This window comes from Danio aesculapii, chromosome 23, assembly GCF_903798145.1.
Source record: "Danio aesculapii chromosome 23, fDanAes4.1, whole genome shotgun sequence".
NCBI lineage: Eukaryota > Metazoa > Chordata > Actinopteri > Cypriniformes > Danionidae > Danio > Danio aesculapii.
In genome coordinates this window covers 20,564,700-20,585,785 of record NC_079457.1, presented here as the reverse complement: position 1 = coordinate 20,585,785, position 21,086 = coordinate 20,564,700, and the positions used below count along the sequence as shown (strand labels likewise).

Genomic DNA, 21,086 nt, shown 5'->3' with positions numbered 1-21,086 from the left:
CAGATAATTTCATATGATAAACGATTTCATCATCAACAAAATCTCAGTTACATAAATATAATCCTTAACAAAAATTTACAAATTTTCCATGTTAATTTAGGTTGTAAATAAATAACCAAAATCAATAAAACAATTTTCACACTACATGTTTTGTCAAGCGAAAATGTTTAAACGAAATGACTTTTTCTGTTCTATTATTTGCTTTTAGTCAAACCAAACAAACCAGAACAGTCAAGTCATCTTTATTTCTGCAGCACAATGTGTATCAAAATCCAATGCTTTTCAATTAGGCATTGTAATAATGTATATTAAATTAATGGTATGCTCACATTAGTTTTAGATTTTTACATTGACTGTTAAATCCTATTTAAACTATTTCTTGCTGATATGTTGATACTGACTATAAAGCCTTACTATTCAAAGGAGAGAAAAAATATCTATCACATAAAAGGAAAACTTACTGAAAGTATCCGCCACTCTTTCCAATACACTAGCTGCAAGATGACTTCACAGCTGCATGACTGGAAACGCGCGCGAGCAGGAGGCGTGTGCGCCACTGTCCCGGAGCGCGCGCAGGAAGGGAGGGCGATTTCTGTCCGGTCACAAATACTCAATGGTCCGAGCGCAGTGGTTAAAAGCGGGAGCAAACACGCGTTGAATCAGAGTCCGAGCTCTCAGACAGTAAAGGAATGAAATTATGTTTGAGAGCGACTATCAGGCAGGACAAACAGAGACGCGCGTCCTGAACCCAATTCCAGAGGAGGCTGTTTCGCGCGGAGCTGTCCAAGGTGGGGTAGGATGATGATGGGATGAAGCACCTGTTGCCATCCCAGTATCTACAAACGAGGAGGCCATCAATCCATCCTTGCTTGGAATACTGAAATATGACTATATGAATGGATTGACGTAGATATTTCATGGTAGTTATGATATGGACTGATTTTCACTCACCACACCTGCCTGGATGCTTTGCTAAATAATCAGGGAACCAGCACACTTTGGTCAATGATTCACGAAATCATTCCCCACTTTAATTCAACACCGTGATTTGGACATGGAAAAAGTCAGTTGTGTCAGAGAGATGTCACGGGGTGTTTGGAGAGACGCTCGCGCTGCAGGACTCGCGGCTCGCTGATCTCCTGGCAAACTCCACGCGCGTCAATGACGTTGGCTCCTTGGTTAAGGCTGGCACGGCTTGGCCTGCTGACTGCATGTCTTTATTCATGGCTGGCGGTTGACGGATGCGGCCCGGGTCCCGGTTACGGCGGTCGCCACAGGCAGCGCAAGTTGACTCCGATGTCCTATAAGCAGTACGTGCCCGGTGTCTCCGAGAACAACCTGGGCGCGAGCGGAAGAGCAGAGGGCAGGATCACGCGCAGCTCGGAGCGCTTCAATGAGCTCGTGTGCAACTACAACACTGACATTGACTTCAAAGACGAGGAACGCTCCAATGCTGACCGCTTCATGACCAAGGTAAAGGAAACCTGTATGTCCAGGCTAATGGTTTACAGAGTCTACCGTGTTGCAGATGGGTCACCTCAGTGCTTTTGCTGTCTCTGAACATGTAAACAATATCATGTGAACATTGTCAACTGATTTTTCAGCATCATTGCTAATAGTACATAATAGTTTTAATAACTCATTTCTAATAACTGATTTATTTTATCTTTGCCATGATGACAGTAAATAATATTTGACTAGATGTTTTTCAGGACACTTCTATACAGCTTAAAGTGACATCTAAAGGCGTAACTAGGTTAATTAGGTTAACTAGGCAGGTTAGGGTAATAAGGCAAGTTATTGTATAATCATGGTTTGTTCTGTAGACTATCGAAAAAAATATATATAGCCTAAAGGGGCTAATAATTTTGACCTTAAAATGGTGTTTAAAAAATGAAAAACTGCTTTCATTCTAGCCGAAATAAAACAAATAAGACCTTCTGCAGAAGAAAAAATATTACTGTAAAAATTTTCCTTGCTCTGTTAAACATTTGGGAAATATGTAAAAAAAAAAAAAAAACAATTCAAAGAGGGGCTAATAATTCTGACTTCCACTGTAAGCAAAGCACGGCATTGACAGAAAAAAAAGATTTGCATAAAATAAAATATATATCATTGCTGACTTTCTGAGTTTACAATGAGAAAACAGTGTACCATATTTGTTCAGTCCATATTTTATCATTAACATGAGAGGCTTGGCAACACCTAAAAAAATGAATATACAAAAGAGGTGCATCTTAATAATAATAATAAAAAAAGACATGCGCTATGGTGAATTGAATAAGCCTAACTGGCCGTAGTTGATGTGTGTGTGAATGCAAGATTGTATGGATGTTTCCCAGTGTTGGGTTGCGGCTGGAAGGGCATCCGATGCGTAGGTCTGTGTAATTTATTAACACTTAAAGATTCTTTGGTTCCTATAACGGTGAAAATCGATTTTAAAAAAAGGAAAAAGTTTACATGGCATGAACCAGACGCATCAGAGGCCCTTTCAAGTTCCTCAGCCATCCATGACATACTTCATGCACAGTTAAACAGTACTTGAAAAAAACAAAAGGGTTTTGTTGTTCCTGTAATTCAGCTGATTCATTGTCAAAAAACCAAATCAAATATTATAATGATCAATGACAGAACATGATTCTAATCTGGACAAGCCCTGCAAAATTAAAGATCCATATATTAATATATAACCTTTTAGAAATGTTTACATGTGTGGGGCTGAAACTATAGAAACAAGCAAAGCAACTCTGACAGTCACAATCCCATGATGTTGATAGAATGTTTACCCATGTTGCCATGTTCCCTAGCAAATGTTAAAAACGTGACATTAGGACTGTCTGGACTTCCACTGCTCCATTTAATCTTTAACCAACTTCCTTGTTAGTGAGCTTTAAAATAATCACTACACCTCTACTTCCTTAGCCAGGGAGTGAGTGTGTTTTTTCTTGTTTAAACATGATAAACCTCCAGCAGGTAAGACAAAGAGAGCACACTAAACATTATATTTTATGTCAAATAAAAATCTGATGGGAATATAATGAAATTTTCAGCTAAATGACTTCTCCGAGGCCTAATCTGTCATGGTATCATAGGTCGTTTTGAGATATTACTGATAAGCGTGATATGGCTGATAAGTCATCACCCTAATGAAAGTGCTTGGAGTTGGTGCATGTGTACGTATGCATGTGCCCTCTCATTGCGCAACTCTGAAAGCTATCCTTTGTGCATCTTTTCAAGCCTCTGCGGGGTCGCCTGTGCAGAATTCTCGCCTGTTGAAGTAATGGCACCATCGGAAAAGCCTCTATTGTAGTTTCCACAATGAATCGCCTCTGTCAAACAGCATTGCGAGAAAAATCTCCCCGGTTTGTTTTCTTCCCCTCTTGATTTCTCACTCTTGCTGTCACATTCCCAAGAACACTTCTAAACATTCCATCCCGCGGCCCTCTCGCTCAGACTGGTCCTCGCTTTCTTCTCGCTCTTCTCGGCTTTTCAACCCTGTCTTGCTCTCTCGCCTTTTCCCATACCCTCTCCAGAGCACCCTGGGTCACATAATATTAGTTTCACAGACAAATAATACTACATTTTTTCACAGATTCTTCATTATGTGAGGTGTAGAGGGACCTAACGTTTTGAGGAAGACTAAATGCTCTATTATAAAGTCTCAAGGCTTTCAGCAGGGTCATTGACAAGACTGTGTGAAAATGTTCCCATCGTGTGAAGAAAAATGACCTTGACTGTACTCTGTGACCATGCTGAAGTGTCTGAAGAATGCTGGAAATGAGTTAAAGTAGCTTTGTTCTTATTGTTAGATGTTAAGGGGGGTGGAAATGGCCTTTTGCAGAGCTGAATAAGCTTGTCAAGATATTTCTGATATCTACCAGTGCTAAAATCTGCCATGGAATTGTGGAAACCGTTAAAAGCTATTGTATTTGCTATGCTTTCAGCCTTTGCCCGTCGCAGGTTTTAATCATTTATAAAAAAGGAGGAATTTTGACAGATGTAAAAAGTAAACGTCAAAGGGGTCTACTGAGATTTATGGACAATCTTTAAACTATTGTTCTACACAAAAACAAGACACATATAGTAGATTTAGACACACATGATTTAAAATAAAGGTTATTTATTGGCATCAACGCTTCTAAAAATAATTTTTGACATTAATAGTACCTTTTCTATTGCACAAAATGTTGCTTATGGTGTTTATTAGATTATTATAAAGTTCTTGACACCAAGAAAATGGTTCTTTTAAGCACTATTCTCTGCAAGGCTCTTTGGAGAACCAAAAGATTCTACCAAAGTGTTAATCAATGGCACAGGTGTCAAACTCAGTTTCTGGAGGGCCGCAGCTCTGCACAGTTTAGCTTTAACCCTAATTAAACACATCTGATCAAACTAATTGAGTTCATCAGGCTTGTTTTAAACCTCCAGGTAAGTGTGTTGAAGCATTGTAACTAAACTGTGCAGGGCTGCCGCTCTCCAGGAAGTCTGACACCGCTGATCTATAGCATTGGTTTTAAAAACAGCCTTTTAAAGTCTTTATTTTTAAGAGTGTATATGGAGATTATTAAAAAAATCACCTTAGTACATTTGGATAACCTATGTGAAATGATATGTTTCATTTGCAGCGCTGCAAGGACTGTCTTAATAAACTGGCAATAGCAGTAATGAACCAGTGGCCGGGAGTTCGACTGCGGGTGACAGAGGCCTGGGATGAGGATGGCCATCATCCTCCTGGCTCTTTACATTATGAGGGCCGTGCAGTCGACATCACCACCTCAGATCGGGACACAAAAAAATACGGCCTACTTGCACAGCTGGCAGTAGAGGCTGGATTTGACTGGGTGCACTATGAATCCAAGTATCACGTGCACTGCTCTGTCAAAGCAGGTAAGCTTTTCTTTCATTACGATTTCTCATTCCAATATTTTCACCCAAATAGTTCACCCAAAAATGAAAACAGCTAAGGAAGCCCTATGGTTGGACATCACAGAATGTAAAATTCCTGTGTCTGATGTTAAAAGAAATGGCAAATGGGATGAAATGTAGAAACAACAAATTGTATGACGTGAATCCATTTGTAAATGAAAGAAGTAATTACCATTTTGAAAGTAGACATGATCAGTTTTGAAAGCAGACATGATCAGGTTGTATATACGAGATGCACTCAAGACTCACACACTCTTATTTATTAAACGGGGAAGAAAAACCTATAGGTGACTAATATTTTGACGATAAAACATTTTAATAGAATGTGTATTTTTAAATGATATTAAAGAGCGTTTCTATTCAGGAGATAATTTAAGGGAAAATGTGTCTTCTGGAACAATTCTAGAATATTTATCTTTAATCAAACTAAAAGATCTTTCAATGGTTTTTTTGTATATGTATGTTTGTTTAAAAACTGATATGATTGTTATATATTGTTTATTTAGTATACGTTTTGCCACGAATATAGCCAATGTTACTGATATGGCATTAAAATATAAATAAATAAATCACCCAAAAACTAAATTCTATCTTCATTTACATTTCAGTTGTTCAAAAAAATGGAAGGCAGTGGTTCTTATGCTTTGTGCATGGGACAGGATTGTTATTTGTATTATTAAGTGTTTATATTATTAAGTACTTTATTCAGGTTTTTAAAAGCACACAATTTGTGCTGTTCAATGCATGCGCTCTAGGGATGTATGTCCTCACCAATGTCAAGAGCAAATCTACGCCCTTGCCACAGCCATTCAGAAATGCAGAAACAGACCAGTTTGTAGTCTAATTAATAAACATTAAACCTCTTTAACATTATTAAATTCACATACTGAAACACTGATGATGGCTTGCGCTGAGTTCACAGTTCTAATCTTATATGTTTTCTAAGCGTTTATTCTTTCAGATGAACACAGTTTACATCTAAAATAATTCCCAGTGGTTGTAATGGCTGTGAAAGGTGCTAGATTTATAAATGTGTAGCTAGCAGATTAATAAACGGCATTAGGATGTAGTAGTGAAGTAACTCAAGCTTATATATAGTATATTGGAGTACATCGGGGCTTTAAAGAATAGTTCTCTCTAAAATGAAAAATCTGTCATATGAGAGACATGTCTTTGAGGTCCAACATTGTTTTGGACTCGGTTGACTTCTCATAAGGGTCAGTAAATGATAACTGCATTGGATTGATTGATTGATTGATTGATTGATTGATTGATTGATTGATTGATTGATTGATTGATTGATAATAAGTCATTCCCCTCTACATTACAGACCACTCTGTAGCCGTGGAGAAAGGTGGCTGCTTTTCGGCATCTGGACTTGTGACAATGGCTGATGGTCTACAAAAACCCATGTCCTGTTTGCGGCCTGGAGAGAAGGTGCTTTCTGTGTCTGGATCAGGTGAAGTTGTTTTTAGTTGGGTACTTCTCTTTCTTCATCTGGACAGAGAGAGCAGAACCAGTTTTTTTATTATTACTACTGAAAATGGGAAACAAATAGCACTTACTCCCAATCACCTCATCTTTGCGACTCACAATCTCAAACTGCACCATCATGACTACGAAACTATATTTGCCAGAAGCGTTAGGATTGGGGACTTTATACTTACCACTGGTGCCGCTAGTGGAATCCACCCATCTAAAGTGGTTTCAGTTTCTCTGGAGGAGAGGATGGGGGTTTATGCTCCCTTGACAGAACATGGGAACTTATTTGTGGATGGTGTGCTGGTGTCCAACTACGCTACTTTTGAGGATCACAGACTCGCACACTCTGCGTTTTGGCCTTTTCGTGTCCTGTTTGTCCTTTTCCACAAAGAAATGGAAGAGGACTTGCAAAGAATGGAAGTCCCTTATATCTGTTCCACAAATCAGACCATTCTCACAAGTGTGATACACAATAGTTTATCTAGGGTGTTCAAATGGCAAGATGCCACAGTGGCTGAAATGGAAAAGGAGGTTTACTGGTATGCGAGGCTTTTGCACACATTAGGACGTATATTTCTTGACCCACAGAGATTTTATTGATGGTCAAGACATTAAATATGTGCAGGGATGGGCAAAATACATTGAGATGTATTTTAAAATAAAATACCAAATACCTCAATTTTACATGTATCAAAATAAACTAGAAAATACAGCAGCCACAGCACTTATCAATATAAAATACTATATTTTGTATTTTGAAAATAGTACAAAATAATTCTAAAAGGAAGCATGACTTTTCTTCACAAACCTTCCATCAATTGGCATATTTAATCAATTACTTCACCATTAAACTGACTTCATGAACACTGACACGATGTTTGAGCAAGTTTAAGTCAGCTAACTCCTTCATCTCTACTCCTGTACATGAGAAGGTATTTATAAACCTTTGTTTCTTTCATTTTACTATACATTTTATACATAAAGCCCTGTCCTGGAGATCTTTAATCACTGTAAAAACCATGTAATACAGATAATGAGATGAAACACAGTACTACATCTCTTCATAGTACCATCTTTAGGTGTTATGTGTGTTGCATCATTTCCATCCATACTCCACGCATTTCTTCAATATGAATCAAATTTCTGATCTGATCTCAACCCTAGGCAAAAAACTGAGAAAGCACCAATCATAGGCCGCATATTTATGATGTCATCATGTAGACTTCTTACAAAGTATTTTACAGTATTTTAAAAATACAAAACACTAAAGTATTTTGATACAAAATATTAAGCCATTTTCATTTACCTCATAAAACACAAATGACAAAATACTATATTATATTTGAAATACGTACAGTTGAAGTTGATGAATTATTAGCCCCACTGTTTATTTCTTCCCCCAATTTCTGTTTAAATGGAGAGATTTTTTCAACACATTTCTAAACATAATCAAGACATTTTCAAGACACTTCTATACAGCTTAAAGTGACATTTAAAGGTTAACTAGGTTAATTAGGTTAACTTAGGTTAGGCTAATTATGCAAGTTATTACATAATGATGGTTTGTTCTGTAGACTATCGAAAAAATATAGCTTAAAGGGGCTAATAATTTTAACCTTAAATGGTTTTTTAAAAATGTAAAACTTCTTTTATTCTAGTCGAAACGAAACAGTTTATAAAACACTCATAAAACAAATAAGACTTTCTCCAGAAGAAAAAATATTATCAGACATACCGTGAAAATTTCTTTGCTTCGTTAAACATTTGGGAAATATTGTAAAAAAGAAAAAAAATTCAAAGGGGGTTTAGTAATTCTGATTTCTACTGTATTTGAAATACTTCATAAATAATGCCCATCCCTGAATATGCAAACATAATATCAACTGCAAAACAGCTTTTTTACTGACCAAAAAGGAATTGTAATAGACACTACAACTGGTATGATTACTCACCTCAGAAAAAGGTCCAGTTGTGGTTAATCCATTAATATAAATGTGTTGCGTATACTGTATGTAAAATATATACAAGGTAACTTGTTTTTTTGTCCAGAAATGACTTGTCACTGAATAATCACCATATGGACAATTATGGAATAATAATGTAGACTTTTTATTTTTATGTTTATTTTACGAGAAAATATTTCAAAGATAAATAAATATTTATTTTTGTACTTTTGGATTTATAATATATATTTCATGTAGTGCTGATTATGGCCTGAGGCCCTTTGTTGTATTTGTACTTATTTCTACAGTTGTATTTTACTTTGTTGCTAAATAAAGCTGATTTGCTTACATTTTATTCACAAAAAAACACATTAGAGATTTTTTTTCTCACAAGGTAAATAAACCCAATTTGTTTGTTCCAATTTGAATTGTATTACTTTTACAAACCAGCCTGTATTTCAACTCAATTCAATTCATGTTTATTTCTATAGTGCTTTTACAAATGTAGAATTTGTCAAAGCGGCTTAACATAAAAGTTCTAGTAAACTAAAACGGTGTCAGTCTAGTTTTCAGAGCTGAAGTTCAGTTTGGTTAAGTTCAGTTTAATTTTCACTGCTGAAAGTCCAAACAGAAGAGCAAATCCAATGATGCACAGCTCCACAAGTCCCAAACCAAGCAAGCCAGTGGCAACATCATCATCATGTATCACATCCTGTAGTTGGTAATTTAGTTCTAAATATGAATGAGTTGAGCCAAATATTGAGTTAACACTGTTTAACCATATATGAAAAATTGGGATCAGCTTCCAGTGTTCAAAATCATTAGCCTGTTGTCTTTCACACCCCCTTGTGGGCACTATAGAACACATCACTCTCTACTGATGATGTGTATGATCTATTTTATTTCTTTTCAGCTTCCTGAGGTCAATAAAATAAAGTAATACATGATGTGATTTTGCCAGGTTATAATTATTATAATTCAAAATGTAATTAAATTTAGTATGATGACAGCGGAATGAACCACCCACTTATCCAGCATATGTTTTACACAGCGAATGCCCTTCCAGCTGCAACCCAGTACTGGGAAACATCTATACACTCCCATTCACACTCATACACTACAGCCAATTTAGTTCATTCAGTTCACCTAGACTGCATGTCTTTGGTAGGGGAAACCGGAGCACCCAGAGGAAACTCATGCCAACACAGGGAGAACATTATTGCTGTTAGGCAACAATGCTAATCACTGAGTGTTCATTTCATATATTAGTTCAACACAAATATGGTAACACTTAAAGCTTATTTGCTCCATATCGTGACATTTGATTTTTAGAAAAGTTATTTGAAACAAAATTAGACAGTCTCTTCTTTTGCTGATACATGATAACTATATTTAAAAAAAATTACTTTTGGAAATTTTGATATTTGGCGTGTGTGTGTGTGGATTATAGTAACCCATTTGAGAGTTTTTGGAAGATTTGTGGATTTGTGTTTTTTTCCCTCTATTTATTTACTCACAGCTCTGAAGGTAAAGAACCCAGGATTATCTTGTCCATGAAGGGGGCAGATGGACACACACCCCCACTGGAGAAGAGATGCTCTTAACCCTGGTTCAGGCCAATGGAAACCACTGTAATGTAGGCCCACCCAACCATTACCTTCGGAGAACCAATCAGATGCGAAGCTTAGTCAGGCTCCCTTCAAACATTTCCTGTTCAAATAATCCTGCATGGTGAAAGCTGGGAAGAAGTTGTCAATGGGGTTTAGTATGGTGAGGACGAACAGAGACAAACAAGTTATGATCTAGGGCTGCACAATATATAGACCATTTCAATGTGGTCATGTCATCGGCCCGTGAACATTTCCTGCTTGTTATTATCAACTATTTCATAATGGTAACAAGCGGCAATTCAATCATAACTTAATGTTGAAACAGCTCTCATAGCATTATTTATCAATATGTGGCTCTTTTTAGATTGTCATAAGCTGTAGAAATTAAAAATCTAAAACAGGAAATACATTGGGACCATTGTTTTGCTTACATCCCTCGAAATGGTCTACAGTTTCAGCATCGACATCGCAATGTGATCATTCGCAATAGTCACATCGCAGGATATGCACTGTTGAATTTGTATTATAATTTATCATTTGCATGTGTTTAATGCCTGCAATTGTATAATTACTTTAAAAGAGTTAAAGTATAATAAATTGTACCATTTTTGACCATAACTACAATTAATTTTATTGAATTATTTTTATTTTTCGAATTTAAAGTTACTGTACTTGAATATTGTTTGAGTCGGGAAACGCTAAAACACTTTATTTCAATTGTATCTTTTGGTAACACTTTATAATAACTACACACTATGAATCATTTATTAAGCATTAGCATCTAGTGAACTCATTACCTGTTAAGCATTAACTCTACATTAATAAACGCTAGTAAGCAGTATAAAACTGCAGTTGTAAATGCTCTATTCTTGACTTATAAGCACATGTGTAATGTGCTTAATGATTGTGTTTTCATACTTTGTTAATGATTCATTTTTCATTGCTAAATTAAGTATTGCATTATTCACAAACCAGTTATTTAAGCATAGTTGGTGGTTTTTAAAGATCATTTAGAATGAGTTAGTAAATGATTAATAAACTATTCAAATTAGCCTTTATATTTCTTATTATTCAGCCATATACTAATAGTTAATTTGCATGTTAATAAATGCTTTATTAACTCAACTTCATGCAGTTTTGTGATCTAATCTAATGTGAGGACTATTTATGCTTTATAAATCCCTTATAAATGACAATTAAAGGCAGAGGAAAATCCTAAACAGGAAAAATAAATATAAATTACTTTATTCATTTCTATTCGTTTGAAGATCCACAAATGAAACTATCAAATGAAAAATAAATCTTTGCAACCTCATCAAAAATAAAATTACTGTACAGTTTAAACATCGCTCAATCACATTGAAATGTTGCATCATATTATATTGTTAAAAATATTATACTGTTGTTGTTTATCCAGTTTTTACAGTAATTTAATTTTTTATATAGAAATGCAAAGATTATTGTTCATTTGATGCTAAACTGCATGAAGTTGTGTTAAATAAAGCATTTATTAACATACATAGTAACCATTACTATACGCAGGAATAATAAGATATATAAACATTGATTTCAATAGTTTATTAATTATTTACTTTCTGAATGATCTTAAAAACCATCGACTGCTCTTAAATATAAATGATTTGTGAATAATGCAATACTTAATGTAATGAAAAATTAATCACGCAGAAATTATGAAAGTACAATTATTAAGCACATTATAAATGCGCTTATAAGTCAAGAATACAGCTTTTTAACTGCAGTTATAAACTTACTTACTAACTTACTGCTTACTAACGTTTATTAATGTAGAGTTAATGCTTAACAGGTAAGAGTTCACTAGATGCTAATGCTAATAAATGATTCATAGTGTGTAGTTATTATAAAGTGTTATCTTTTTCTTGATTATATTTATAGATTGTTATGCATGAAAATACAACACATGCAAATACAGAAATGCACTGCATATAGCACATACCACAATGAAAACGTGTTGGGGGACCCCAAAAAGTTTATAGATTGTTTATTAGATTTTATAGAGGTGCAAATAGTAAAGATTAATTCATCAATCTCTAATTAAATACATGCATGAAAATACTGACAACGCATGCAAATACAGAAATTAACTGCAAGTAGCACAGACCACAATGAAAATGTGTCAGAGGACCCCCAAAATTTTCTAGATTGTTTATTAGATTTTATGGAGATGCACCCCCATTGCACAATCATCCCAATTGTAACATTATAAATTATTTTCAAATTGTGATATTAAGTTCATTCATTCATCATTCATTTTCTTTTTGGCTTAGTCCCTTTATTAATATAGGGGCACCACAGTGGAATGAACTGCCAACTTATCCAGTATTTGTTTTATGCCGCGGATGCCCTTCCAGCTGCAACCCATCACTGGGAAACACATACACACTCATTCACACACACATACACTATGGACAATTTAGCCTACCCAATTTACCTGTACCGCATGTCTTTGGACTGTGGGGGAAACCGGAGCACCCGGAGGAAACCCACACGAACGCAGGGAGAACATGTAAACTCCACACAGAAACGCCAACTGACCCAGCCGAGGCTCGAACCAGCCACCTTCTTGCTGTGAGGCGACAGCACTACCTACTGCGCCACTGCGTCACCATTGATTTTAAGTTAACTGGTGAAATTGTATTCATATAGCAATATATACCACAAAACATGTTAGAAAAGTTATATTTTTCCAATATCGTGCAGCTCTGTTATATTCTACAATGATCAATGTTCTCAGTTTGTGCTCTAAAAGAAAATCATAAGACACTGTGCACCAAACAGTACTGTTAAAAAGTTAAAGACAACATGACAAGATCATATTTTACAGAGATCTTGGCTGCATTGTGGTAAACATTGGTTATACTCCAGTGTGTTTATGATTCGCCATTTTTTCATCATATTGTTCGCTGCTAAAACTGTCTGTCAGCGTGTGTTGAGTGCCATAACTATGCCGCTCTTAAGGCTTGTCATCTCAAAGAACAATGAATCTAAACCTGCTTGCTTTTTGTTCACAGTGCATGTGTTCTAGGAACATGTTGAATGAGAAAAAGGCATGTAATATACAGGCATTTATAATACAGAAGCACTTTCATTTAAACAGACAGCTCATGCATTTGCACACTGGGATCAATAAAGTCTGTCTCTTTAAATCTATCCTTATCTAGTTCTATGAATAGACTAATAGTTCACTTTTGTTCATGCAATGTTTTGTGGTCTCATTTAGTAATCTTAAATGTTCTGATTAGGATCGATTTTCATTGATCTAGCAGTGTGCTAATTTTGAAAGCAAGGATGAACTGACATCTATTATGACCAATTGTCTCTGTGCTGAGCTTGCTGTAAATATTGTGGCTGGATAATAAATGGCCTGCTTAAAATGGCTACCTTTTTAAAATGATAATTAATAGACAGACAGACTATATGTGTAGACAGACAGACAGACATAAAGAAAGAAAGAAAGAAAGAAAGAAAGAAAGAAAGAAAGAAAGAAAGAAAGAAAGAAAGAAAGAAAGAAAGAAAGAAAGAAAGAAAGAAAGAAGAAAGAAAGAAAGAAAGAAAGAAAGAAAGAAAGATAGATAGATAGATAGATAGATAGATAGATAGATAGATAGATAGATAGATAGATAGATAGATAGATAGATAGATAGATAGATAGATAGATAGATAGATAGATAGATAGTCTAAACAAAACTGTTAATTTCACAGTAAATTGGCAAATAAATTGCAGAATAGATAGAATAGATAGATTGTCTAAACAAAACTGTTAATTTCACAGTAAATTGGCAAATAAATTGCAGAATTAACCCATATCTTACCAATGTCATGACCCAGAGTTTGTAGTGCACCCCTAATTTGTATGTCCTCTCAAAAGTAGGGGTCGCAGTTGGACTCAGCACCAGTGTTAAAAACATGTTTTAATCTGCAGCTTGCTTTCACAGAGGCAGAAAGCCGATGCAGTCTCCTTCAAACTGTTACATGAAGCAAGTTTATCAAATAAGCTTGCTACATCTATCCAGATTTAAGATCTGGGTGTGGGTTAGCCAAAGCTACTCTGTCTGGATGAACGCAGCAAACATGAGAGTACAGCATGAAGTCATTTGATTCAATGGTCTCGGCTAGCCAAATTCTTAATATCAGGTAGTTTTGCGAACGTTTGCTCGTCCGACAGCACTTCCCCCATCAACAACAAACTAGTAAACCCTGCCTAGCCAAAGCTAGCTTAATGAAATGAAACGGACCTCGGCGATTATTATCCGGAGGATTGTTCCGATTATGTGCGAGGACGTTAGCGGCGCATTGTAGGTGAGTGTTAAAAGTAGTATTTGTTTATTTTTAAATAAATTTATACTTGCTGATTAATCACCCCAGCAATGCTCGGGCCCCCCTTCTGTACGTCCATTTAGCGAAGTGAGTGCGAATCTGTCGGCCAAAATGAATGTGCTGCTAGCTTCATACGTACCGTCGCGCTTTCAAAACTCAAGGTTAAAAACACCAACGTTGTAAATGTGGTGTTTTTATGCTAGCCGTTTAGAGTATTTTACATTAGCTCGCTGTGTTATTAGTTTTAGCGTGATGCTTGAGTGTTTATGTCCTTGGTAACGTTAAATGGCTAAGCCATATTTTTAGCCAGCACCAGTACATGAACCATCAGTCATCAAGACCTTATAAATACCGAAAGCTTAAGCATTAACGTGTCGATTACTGTCAAATATATGTTATCGTGATATCGTTTATATGCCGTGTAAGTTAAGTCACCTAAGCTGCCATATTTGTTGTTGTTGGAAAGAGCAACAGCATTTTGGAGTGTGAAAGTATCCTGCTAGCAAGCTGAGTTAGCAGATGTGAAACTGGGCGATTTGTTTTATTTATTTATTTTTAGTTACTTCTTTTAGCGAACACAATACAATTGAATAAAATGTGCGACTATTACAATGCACGTCGGCTCCTCGCAGTAATTTCAGTTTTACATAGCACATAAGGACGCTAATTCTTAGCGTTCAGTGCTTCACATGCACATTGTTTGGTTACTTTTAGATGTTTTATCGATATAAAACTACTGGAAATGCTATAATAAAGACGAATTTATATGTGAAATGTAATAACCGGCTGTGTGCTGTATTTAACATGCGTGAATCGTGGTTGTCATTTAGAGTGTTGGAACTTAAACCGATTGGGAAACATGTCAACAAATTAGTGTGAAAGGATTTAGCTTGACAGTTTCCCCCCCAAGTTAACGTTAAATGGTCACCAATGTGGTGAGTTTAATATTTTAACTATCGAGTGCTTTCAATTAATTTTATTCAGACAAACGCAAATAAAAACTGTAGGGCGAATGTCAGTGCATGTCCCATATGTTGTACCTAGCTACGCAGTTAAAAGTTGAAAAGGGGAAGCAGTTTGTACAGGATTAGCTATATGCACACAGTTCCTTATGCGAATACGAAGTAATTTAATTAATAAAATAAACTAGGACAGAAATTTGCATAAAACATTACATTTAGATTAAGCTTAGACCGAGTTTCCTGAATAGCCTGCTAGCATCAGGATAAACCTGAACATCAACACAATGTCAGCTGCTTTCCCTCCATAACTGTACTTTTACCAACACAGTACTTTTTAAGTTAATTTAATGTGTATGATATATATGCCTACTTTAAAAATATGCAAACATTTATAATCATAATCAAAGGGTATGATAAAATTAAATAATGTGTCTTGTCCTTGTACTGGTCCTTGTACTGTACTGTGTAATAGTATGCAGTCTGTTTACCTGTAGTGAAATCCCTTTAAATGTTAATGACAAGCCACTACACCTGTCACTGTGATAAAAAAATACAAATAAACTATTGTTAGAAATTATATATTGTTATTATGTATCTATAATAAAAAGCTGTACAATCTGCTGATTTCACAATACCATTTTACATCTGTTTTTTTTACATGGGAGGAAACAGGCATGTAAATCCGGAAGTATGTGTGCAAAGGTCCTGACAAGTAAAGGACGTTGTATTTATGTTTTGCATCTTTTATACAAGAGGATATTATGCAACATGTAACTGAATTGCATTTCTTTGTAAAGTAGCTGTGAGTTAGATAGATAGATAGATAGATAGATAGATAGATAGATAGATAGATAGATAGATAGATAGATAGATAGATAGATAGATAGACAGGCAGATAGATGGACAGATAGATAGATAGATAGATAGATAGATAGATAGATAGATAGATAGATAGATAGATAGATAGATAGATAGATAGATAGATAGATAGATAGATAGATAGATAGATAGGTAGGTAGGTAGGTAGGTAGGTAGGTAGGTAGACAGACAGACAAATCGAAGGACAGATAGACAGACAGACAGACAAATAGAAGGACAGATAGATAGACAGACAGACAAATAGAAGGACAGATAGACAGACAGACAGACAGACAAATAGAAGGACAGATAGATAGATAGACAGACAAATAGAAGGACAGATAGACAGACAGTCAGACAAATAGAAGGACAGACAGACAGATAGACAAATAGAAGGACGGATAGATAGACAGACAGACAAATAGAAGGACAGATAGACAGACAGTCAGACAAATAGAAGGACAGACAGACAAATAGAAGGACAGATAGACAGACAGACAAATAGAAGGACAGACAGACAAATAGAAGGACAGACAGACAGATAGACAAATAGAAGGACAGATAGATAGACAGACAGACAAATAGAAGGACAGATAGACAGACAAATAGAAGGACAGACAGACAGATAGACAAATAGAAGGACAGATAGAGAGACAGACAGACAAATAGAAGGACAGATAGATAGATAGACAGACAGACAGACAGACAAACAGACAGACAGATAGACAGACAGACAGACAGACAGACAGATAGATAGATAGATAGATAGATAGATAGATAGATAGATAGATAGATAGATAGATAGATAGATACATAGATAGATAGATAGATAGATAGATAGATAGATAGATAGATAGATAGATAGATAGATAGATAGACATGGCAGAGCAACAAAGTGCAACTTTGTGCAGAAACGGGAAGTTACTCAGTGATTGAAGGAGTAACATTATAATATCCATAAATGTTACTGAGAATACATAGCAAATCAAGTTACACTTAATTTCTCACGAGCGTGAACGTGCAATGTTTCCAGACCATTCCCTAGTGTGAAAAGATCCACTCTGTAACTGGCGGAACAAAATAATGTTGGCCATGTTTTATCCCGACCTCGTTTTGTGTGTCACAGGAAGCGCACTACACGGAAGTTGTATTTTCTTTGTGTTTCTCCCTTTAACGTCGTTTTACATAAAGAAAGTAATGCGTTATCTTAGTTATGCACGAAATTATTGAGTTTTATTGACCGTGGTTAATCGCTAACAAACGGAGCCGTGTATGCGTGTCGGTATTCGCTTGCTTTGGTGATGGACGAACGGATTATTTTGCAGAGAGTTTGTTAACCCCGGCCAGAAAGCTAGCGTGTTAGCCGCGTCTTGGCACTACTGTAAGCTGAGCGGAACGACGCAGCTGCAGGATCAGACAAATTTAACAAATCTGCTAACCGTTGTTTATCTACCAGCGTTAACCAAACGGAGGAAATGCACCGAACACGCGATTCCACCTCATGGTTTGTGTTTAATAATCTGCTTTGTGATGCGTTTCCCTAAATACACCAATGTTTGCGTAGTTAGGTGTGGAGTAATTAGAAGTTTGCAGGATTATGCGCGATAATTACGCGGTTGAGTGTGACTATACATTATCACATTTAGCTGATGCTGTGCTGTGTATTATAGGTTATCACTAGTTGACCACTCTAAACTTTTCCATTGCCCCATTTCAGATGATTGAGTAAAATGAGAGAGTTTTTTGGCTGTAGGTCATTGCAAAATAAGGATTTGTACATGGTTCTGCTGTCTCAGACGAACGTTTTGTCTTTAAATCATGTCACTGCTCTCTCTGTTTCAGATCTCTGTAATAGAGATCTTCTTCAGCAGGAATGGACGAGCAGAAATCAAACTGCGAAGAAAATGATTCAGAAACTGCAGGTTAGTAAACATAAATGATTTCTGTTCTAATTCTAAAGGATTTCTATAGCCATAAGTGTGTAATAAGGTAAAGAATGTACTTTACTGGAATGCAAGCTCTGAACAACAGTGTGCATTAAAGATTAGTTGAATTAAATTAGGAAATTAGCTGTTTTTGTACTCATCCTTTAGGCTTTTCTAGATATTGGTTCTCTTAAGAAGTCATGCAATGATTACTGTTTTCAAGGTATATCGTGGTTTGGAAAAGTCAAGGTTTTAAAACCACCAAAATGTTTGGGGATACCGTTCCCTCGGTATATGTAAGATTTTTTTATTAACATTTTTTTGTTTAGTTTTTTAGGACAACACTATCTCCAGCAGAAAAGATATTCAAAGATGCTGTTTTAAGTTGTAAAAAATCTGTGTTTTTGAAACTAACGAAGACAGCAGAAGTCAATGATTCATTTAAATTATTGTTTACTGATCCAAAATATTTTAAATGTTTCCTAAAATAAAATATATTCTGTTTAAAGGGGAAAAGTTTTTTTTTCCACACATTTAAAAAAATCTATATTCTAGAGCTGTAATCACAACACCGTGAAACTCTGATATTTTTATCCAAGGTTATTGTACCATTAGAATCGTATACCGGCCCATGCCTGTTCTTTAGTATTACATAAAGCAAAGTTTTTAGCTGAAAAGGATTCCCACTGGTCTTGGAATTTTCAAATGTTTATCCCAGACGTCGAAGGTTAAGGAATTTTGTATATATTTATTTTTGTCCAAGTATCAGGAATATCAGGGATATTATTTTGTTGGTTTAAATTTGACTTATCAAAATGTAATATTTCTATCCCATGTATTTTGTTTTATGTTTTGCCGAGTGTTTGTTTATTTTTTTAATTGCCGTTTTATTCCATGTCAGCCGGCAATCGCCTAAGTTCAGATGCAGTGACCAGGCTGTACCTGTTAAAATACTACATAATTTTTTTTGTGTCTGCTCAGTGCTCAATACTACAGCTGTCTGTTTTTTCTGTTCATTATTATTTACCTTATTGTGTAATGTGGAAATATGCTCTTTTCTGCAAAAGATATGAAAATTGTTATTCATTTGACGCTTTGGATAAATTACTAAGAATAACAAATACCAGTAAACTGTCAAACTGCAAGTGCTTTAAACTAGCATGTTTATAGTATGTCAGTCCATTAAAGTTAAATTTTTTGCAACACAGTTAGCAAAACAAGCTATTTTGTATGGCTAGAAAAGAATGGACGTGAGTGTGGCTGAAAATCTTGACACAAGGCAATACAATGGCTACACCGCTCTTACCTGATAATGGAAATTACGTTTTTGTTTTAGTCGGGGAATTTGACATTTGTCTTAGAGTGAGAATCCTGGCTGAAATCTTTGTCTTTGTGTGATTTATATGGTACATCAGCACTAGGCATGGGCCGGTGTAAGTTTCTGACTGGATGATAACCTTGGATAAAAAAATCACTGTTTAACGGTATTGTGATTACAGCTCTAAATATGTTCTTTTTAAATGTCTGGGTAAAAAACAACAACTTTTTCCCCCTTTCAACACAAAATATTTTATTTTGAGAAACATTTATAATATTTTGTTAGCGTAAACATGCCAGACTGAATAATTCAAATAAAACATTGACTTCTGCTGTCTTCATTAGTTAAAAAAAAACACTGGTTTCTTTACAATTTAAAATGACATCTTTGGATATCTTTTCTGCTAGAGGTACTGTTGTCTTAAAAAAACAATCTTAGATACAGTTTTGTCTTTGCCATGATGACAGTAAATAATATTTTACTAGATATTTTTCAGGACACTTCTATACAGCTTAAAGTGACATTTGAAGGCTTAACTAGGTTAATTAGGTTAACTAGGCTGGTTAGGGTAATTAGGCAAGTTATTGCATAACAATAGTTTGTTCTGTAGACTATCGAAAAAATATACAGCATAAAGGGGCTAATAATTTTGACCTTAAAATGGGTTTTAAAAAATTTAAACTGCTTTTATTCTAGCCAAAATATAACAAAAAAGACTTTCTAGAAGAAAAAAATATTATCAGACATACTGTGAAAATTTCCTTGCTCTGTTAAACATAATTTTGGAAAAAAAAAAAAAAAACATCTGACTTTAACTGTATACCTTAGGAATGGTATAGCAGAAAATTTTTTTTTAAAACCTTGACTTTTCCAAACTGCGGTAAACCTTGCAAACTCCCATGAAAAGTCCCATGTCTGATCCGCACTAAGAGTAAAAAAAAAAATAATACCTGTGGCTACTGACTGTATACGGATGTCTAATGAAGGAAATAATTAGTCTTGGCAAGAAATCAAACATTATTTACAACATTGTCTTTAATCCACGGCCTCATCAAATGGTCCTGGCATTCTATTCATGACTTTTGCTTCAAATTATGTATTTATTGTTTACAACAGAGAGGGAGGGAATATGCTTGTGTTGTTTATTGAATCTGTGTTTGTGCTTTTTCTGGATGCAGTAACATTTCTACAGAAAGTATGCTAAAATTTGTTATCAGAAGCTTGTTATCCAGAGTGTTACTAAATTAAAGTTAACAATTTTATAAAAATTTTTAGTTTCTTGCACAGATCAATCATTTTACTTCATGAAACCTGATTGTATCATAAGGAGCCACAGGAATTATTTTAGCTTCAGTGTATAGACCATTTCAATGTGGCGATGTCATTGGCCCATGAACATTTCCTGTTTGTTATCAAACTATTTCATAACTGTAACACGAGGCAATTTGATCAAATTGAACTTAATGTTAAAACAGCTATCATTACATTTATTTATCAATATGTAGCTCTTTTCGGAAGCTATAGAAATAAAAAATGTAAAACAGGAAATATGTTGGCACCATTGTTTTTGTTTACATCCCTCAAAAGTTTCTATATCTGTTTTGACTTTCAAAGTAGTCAGTAGCCTTTTACCTGCATTTTATAAATTTGTTGTTTTGCTAAAGAGAAATAAACGGTGAATTCAAATTTTCAGATCAACTAACCTT

General features: G+C 35.3%; 2 protein-coding genes across 5 annotated transcripts in view; both read left to right on the top strand.

Moving 5' to 3' along the window:
- Nucleotides 1-609: 609 nt before the first annotated feature.
- Nucleotides 610-8,656, top strand: dhh (desert hedgehog signaling molecule). The gene is made up of 3 exons (XM_056450029.1): nt 610-1,473; nt 4,626-4,887; nt 6,257-8,656. The coding sequence occupies exons 1-3, from the start codon at nt 1,162-1,164 to the stop codon at nt 7,006-7,008; spliced, it is 1,326 nt and encodes a 441-aa protein (XP_056306004.1). The 5' UTR covers nt 610-1,161; the 3' UTR covers nt 7,009-8,656.
- A 5,304-nt stretch (nt 8,657-13,960) lies between these two features.
- The window catches only part of kmt2d (lysine (K)-specific methyltransferase 2D), a 40,528-nt gene continuing 33,402 nt past the window's right edge, over nt 13,961-21,086 (top strand). For 3 of the 4 annotated variants that reach the window (XM_056448965.1, XM_056448966.1, XM_056448963.1), the window contains exons 1-2: nt 13,961-14,299; nt 17,980-18,059. In XM_056448965.1, the coding sequence (XP_056304940.1) occupies nt 18,011-18,059 (49 nt within the window). In that variant the 5' untranslated portion in view covers nt 13,961-14,299; nt 17,980-18,010. Of the gene's footprint in view, nt 14,300-17,297; nt 17,642-17,979; nt 18,060-21,086 lie in introns of those variants that run through there. The other variant, XM_056448964.1, reaches the window with a different exon arrangement.

Coding starts and splice junctions, on each gene's coding strand:
- dhh (XM_056450029.1), top strand. CDS start 1,162: ATGACGTTGGCTCCTTGGTTAAGGCTGGCACGGCTTGGCCTGCTGACT. Junction 1,474..4,625: donor CTGACCGCTTCATGACCAAG/GTAAAGGAAACC, acceptor TTTCATTTGCAG/CGCTGCAAGGACTGTCTTAA. Junction 4,888..6,256: donor GCACTGCTCTGTCAAAGCAG/GTAAGCTTTTCT, acceptor TCTACATTACAG/ACCACTCTGTAGCCGTGGAG.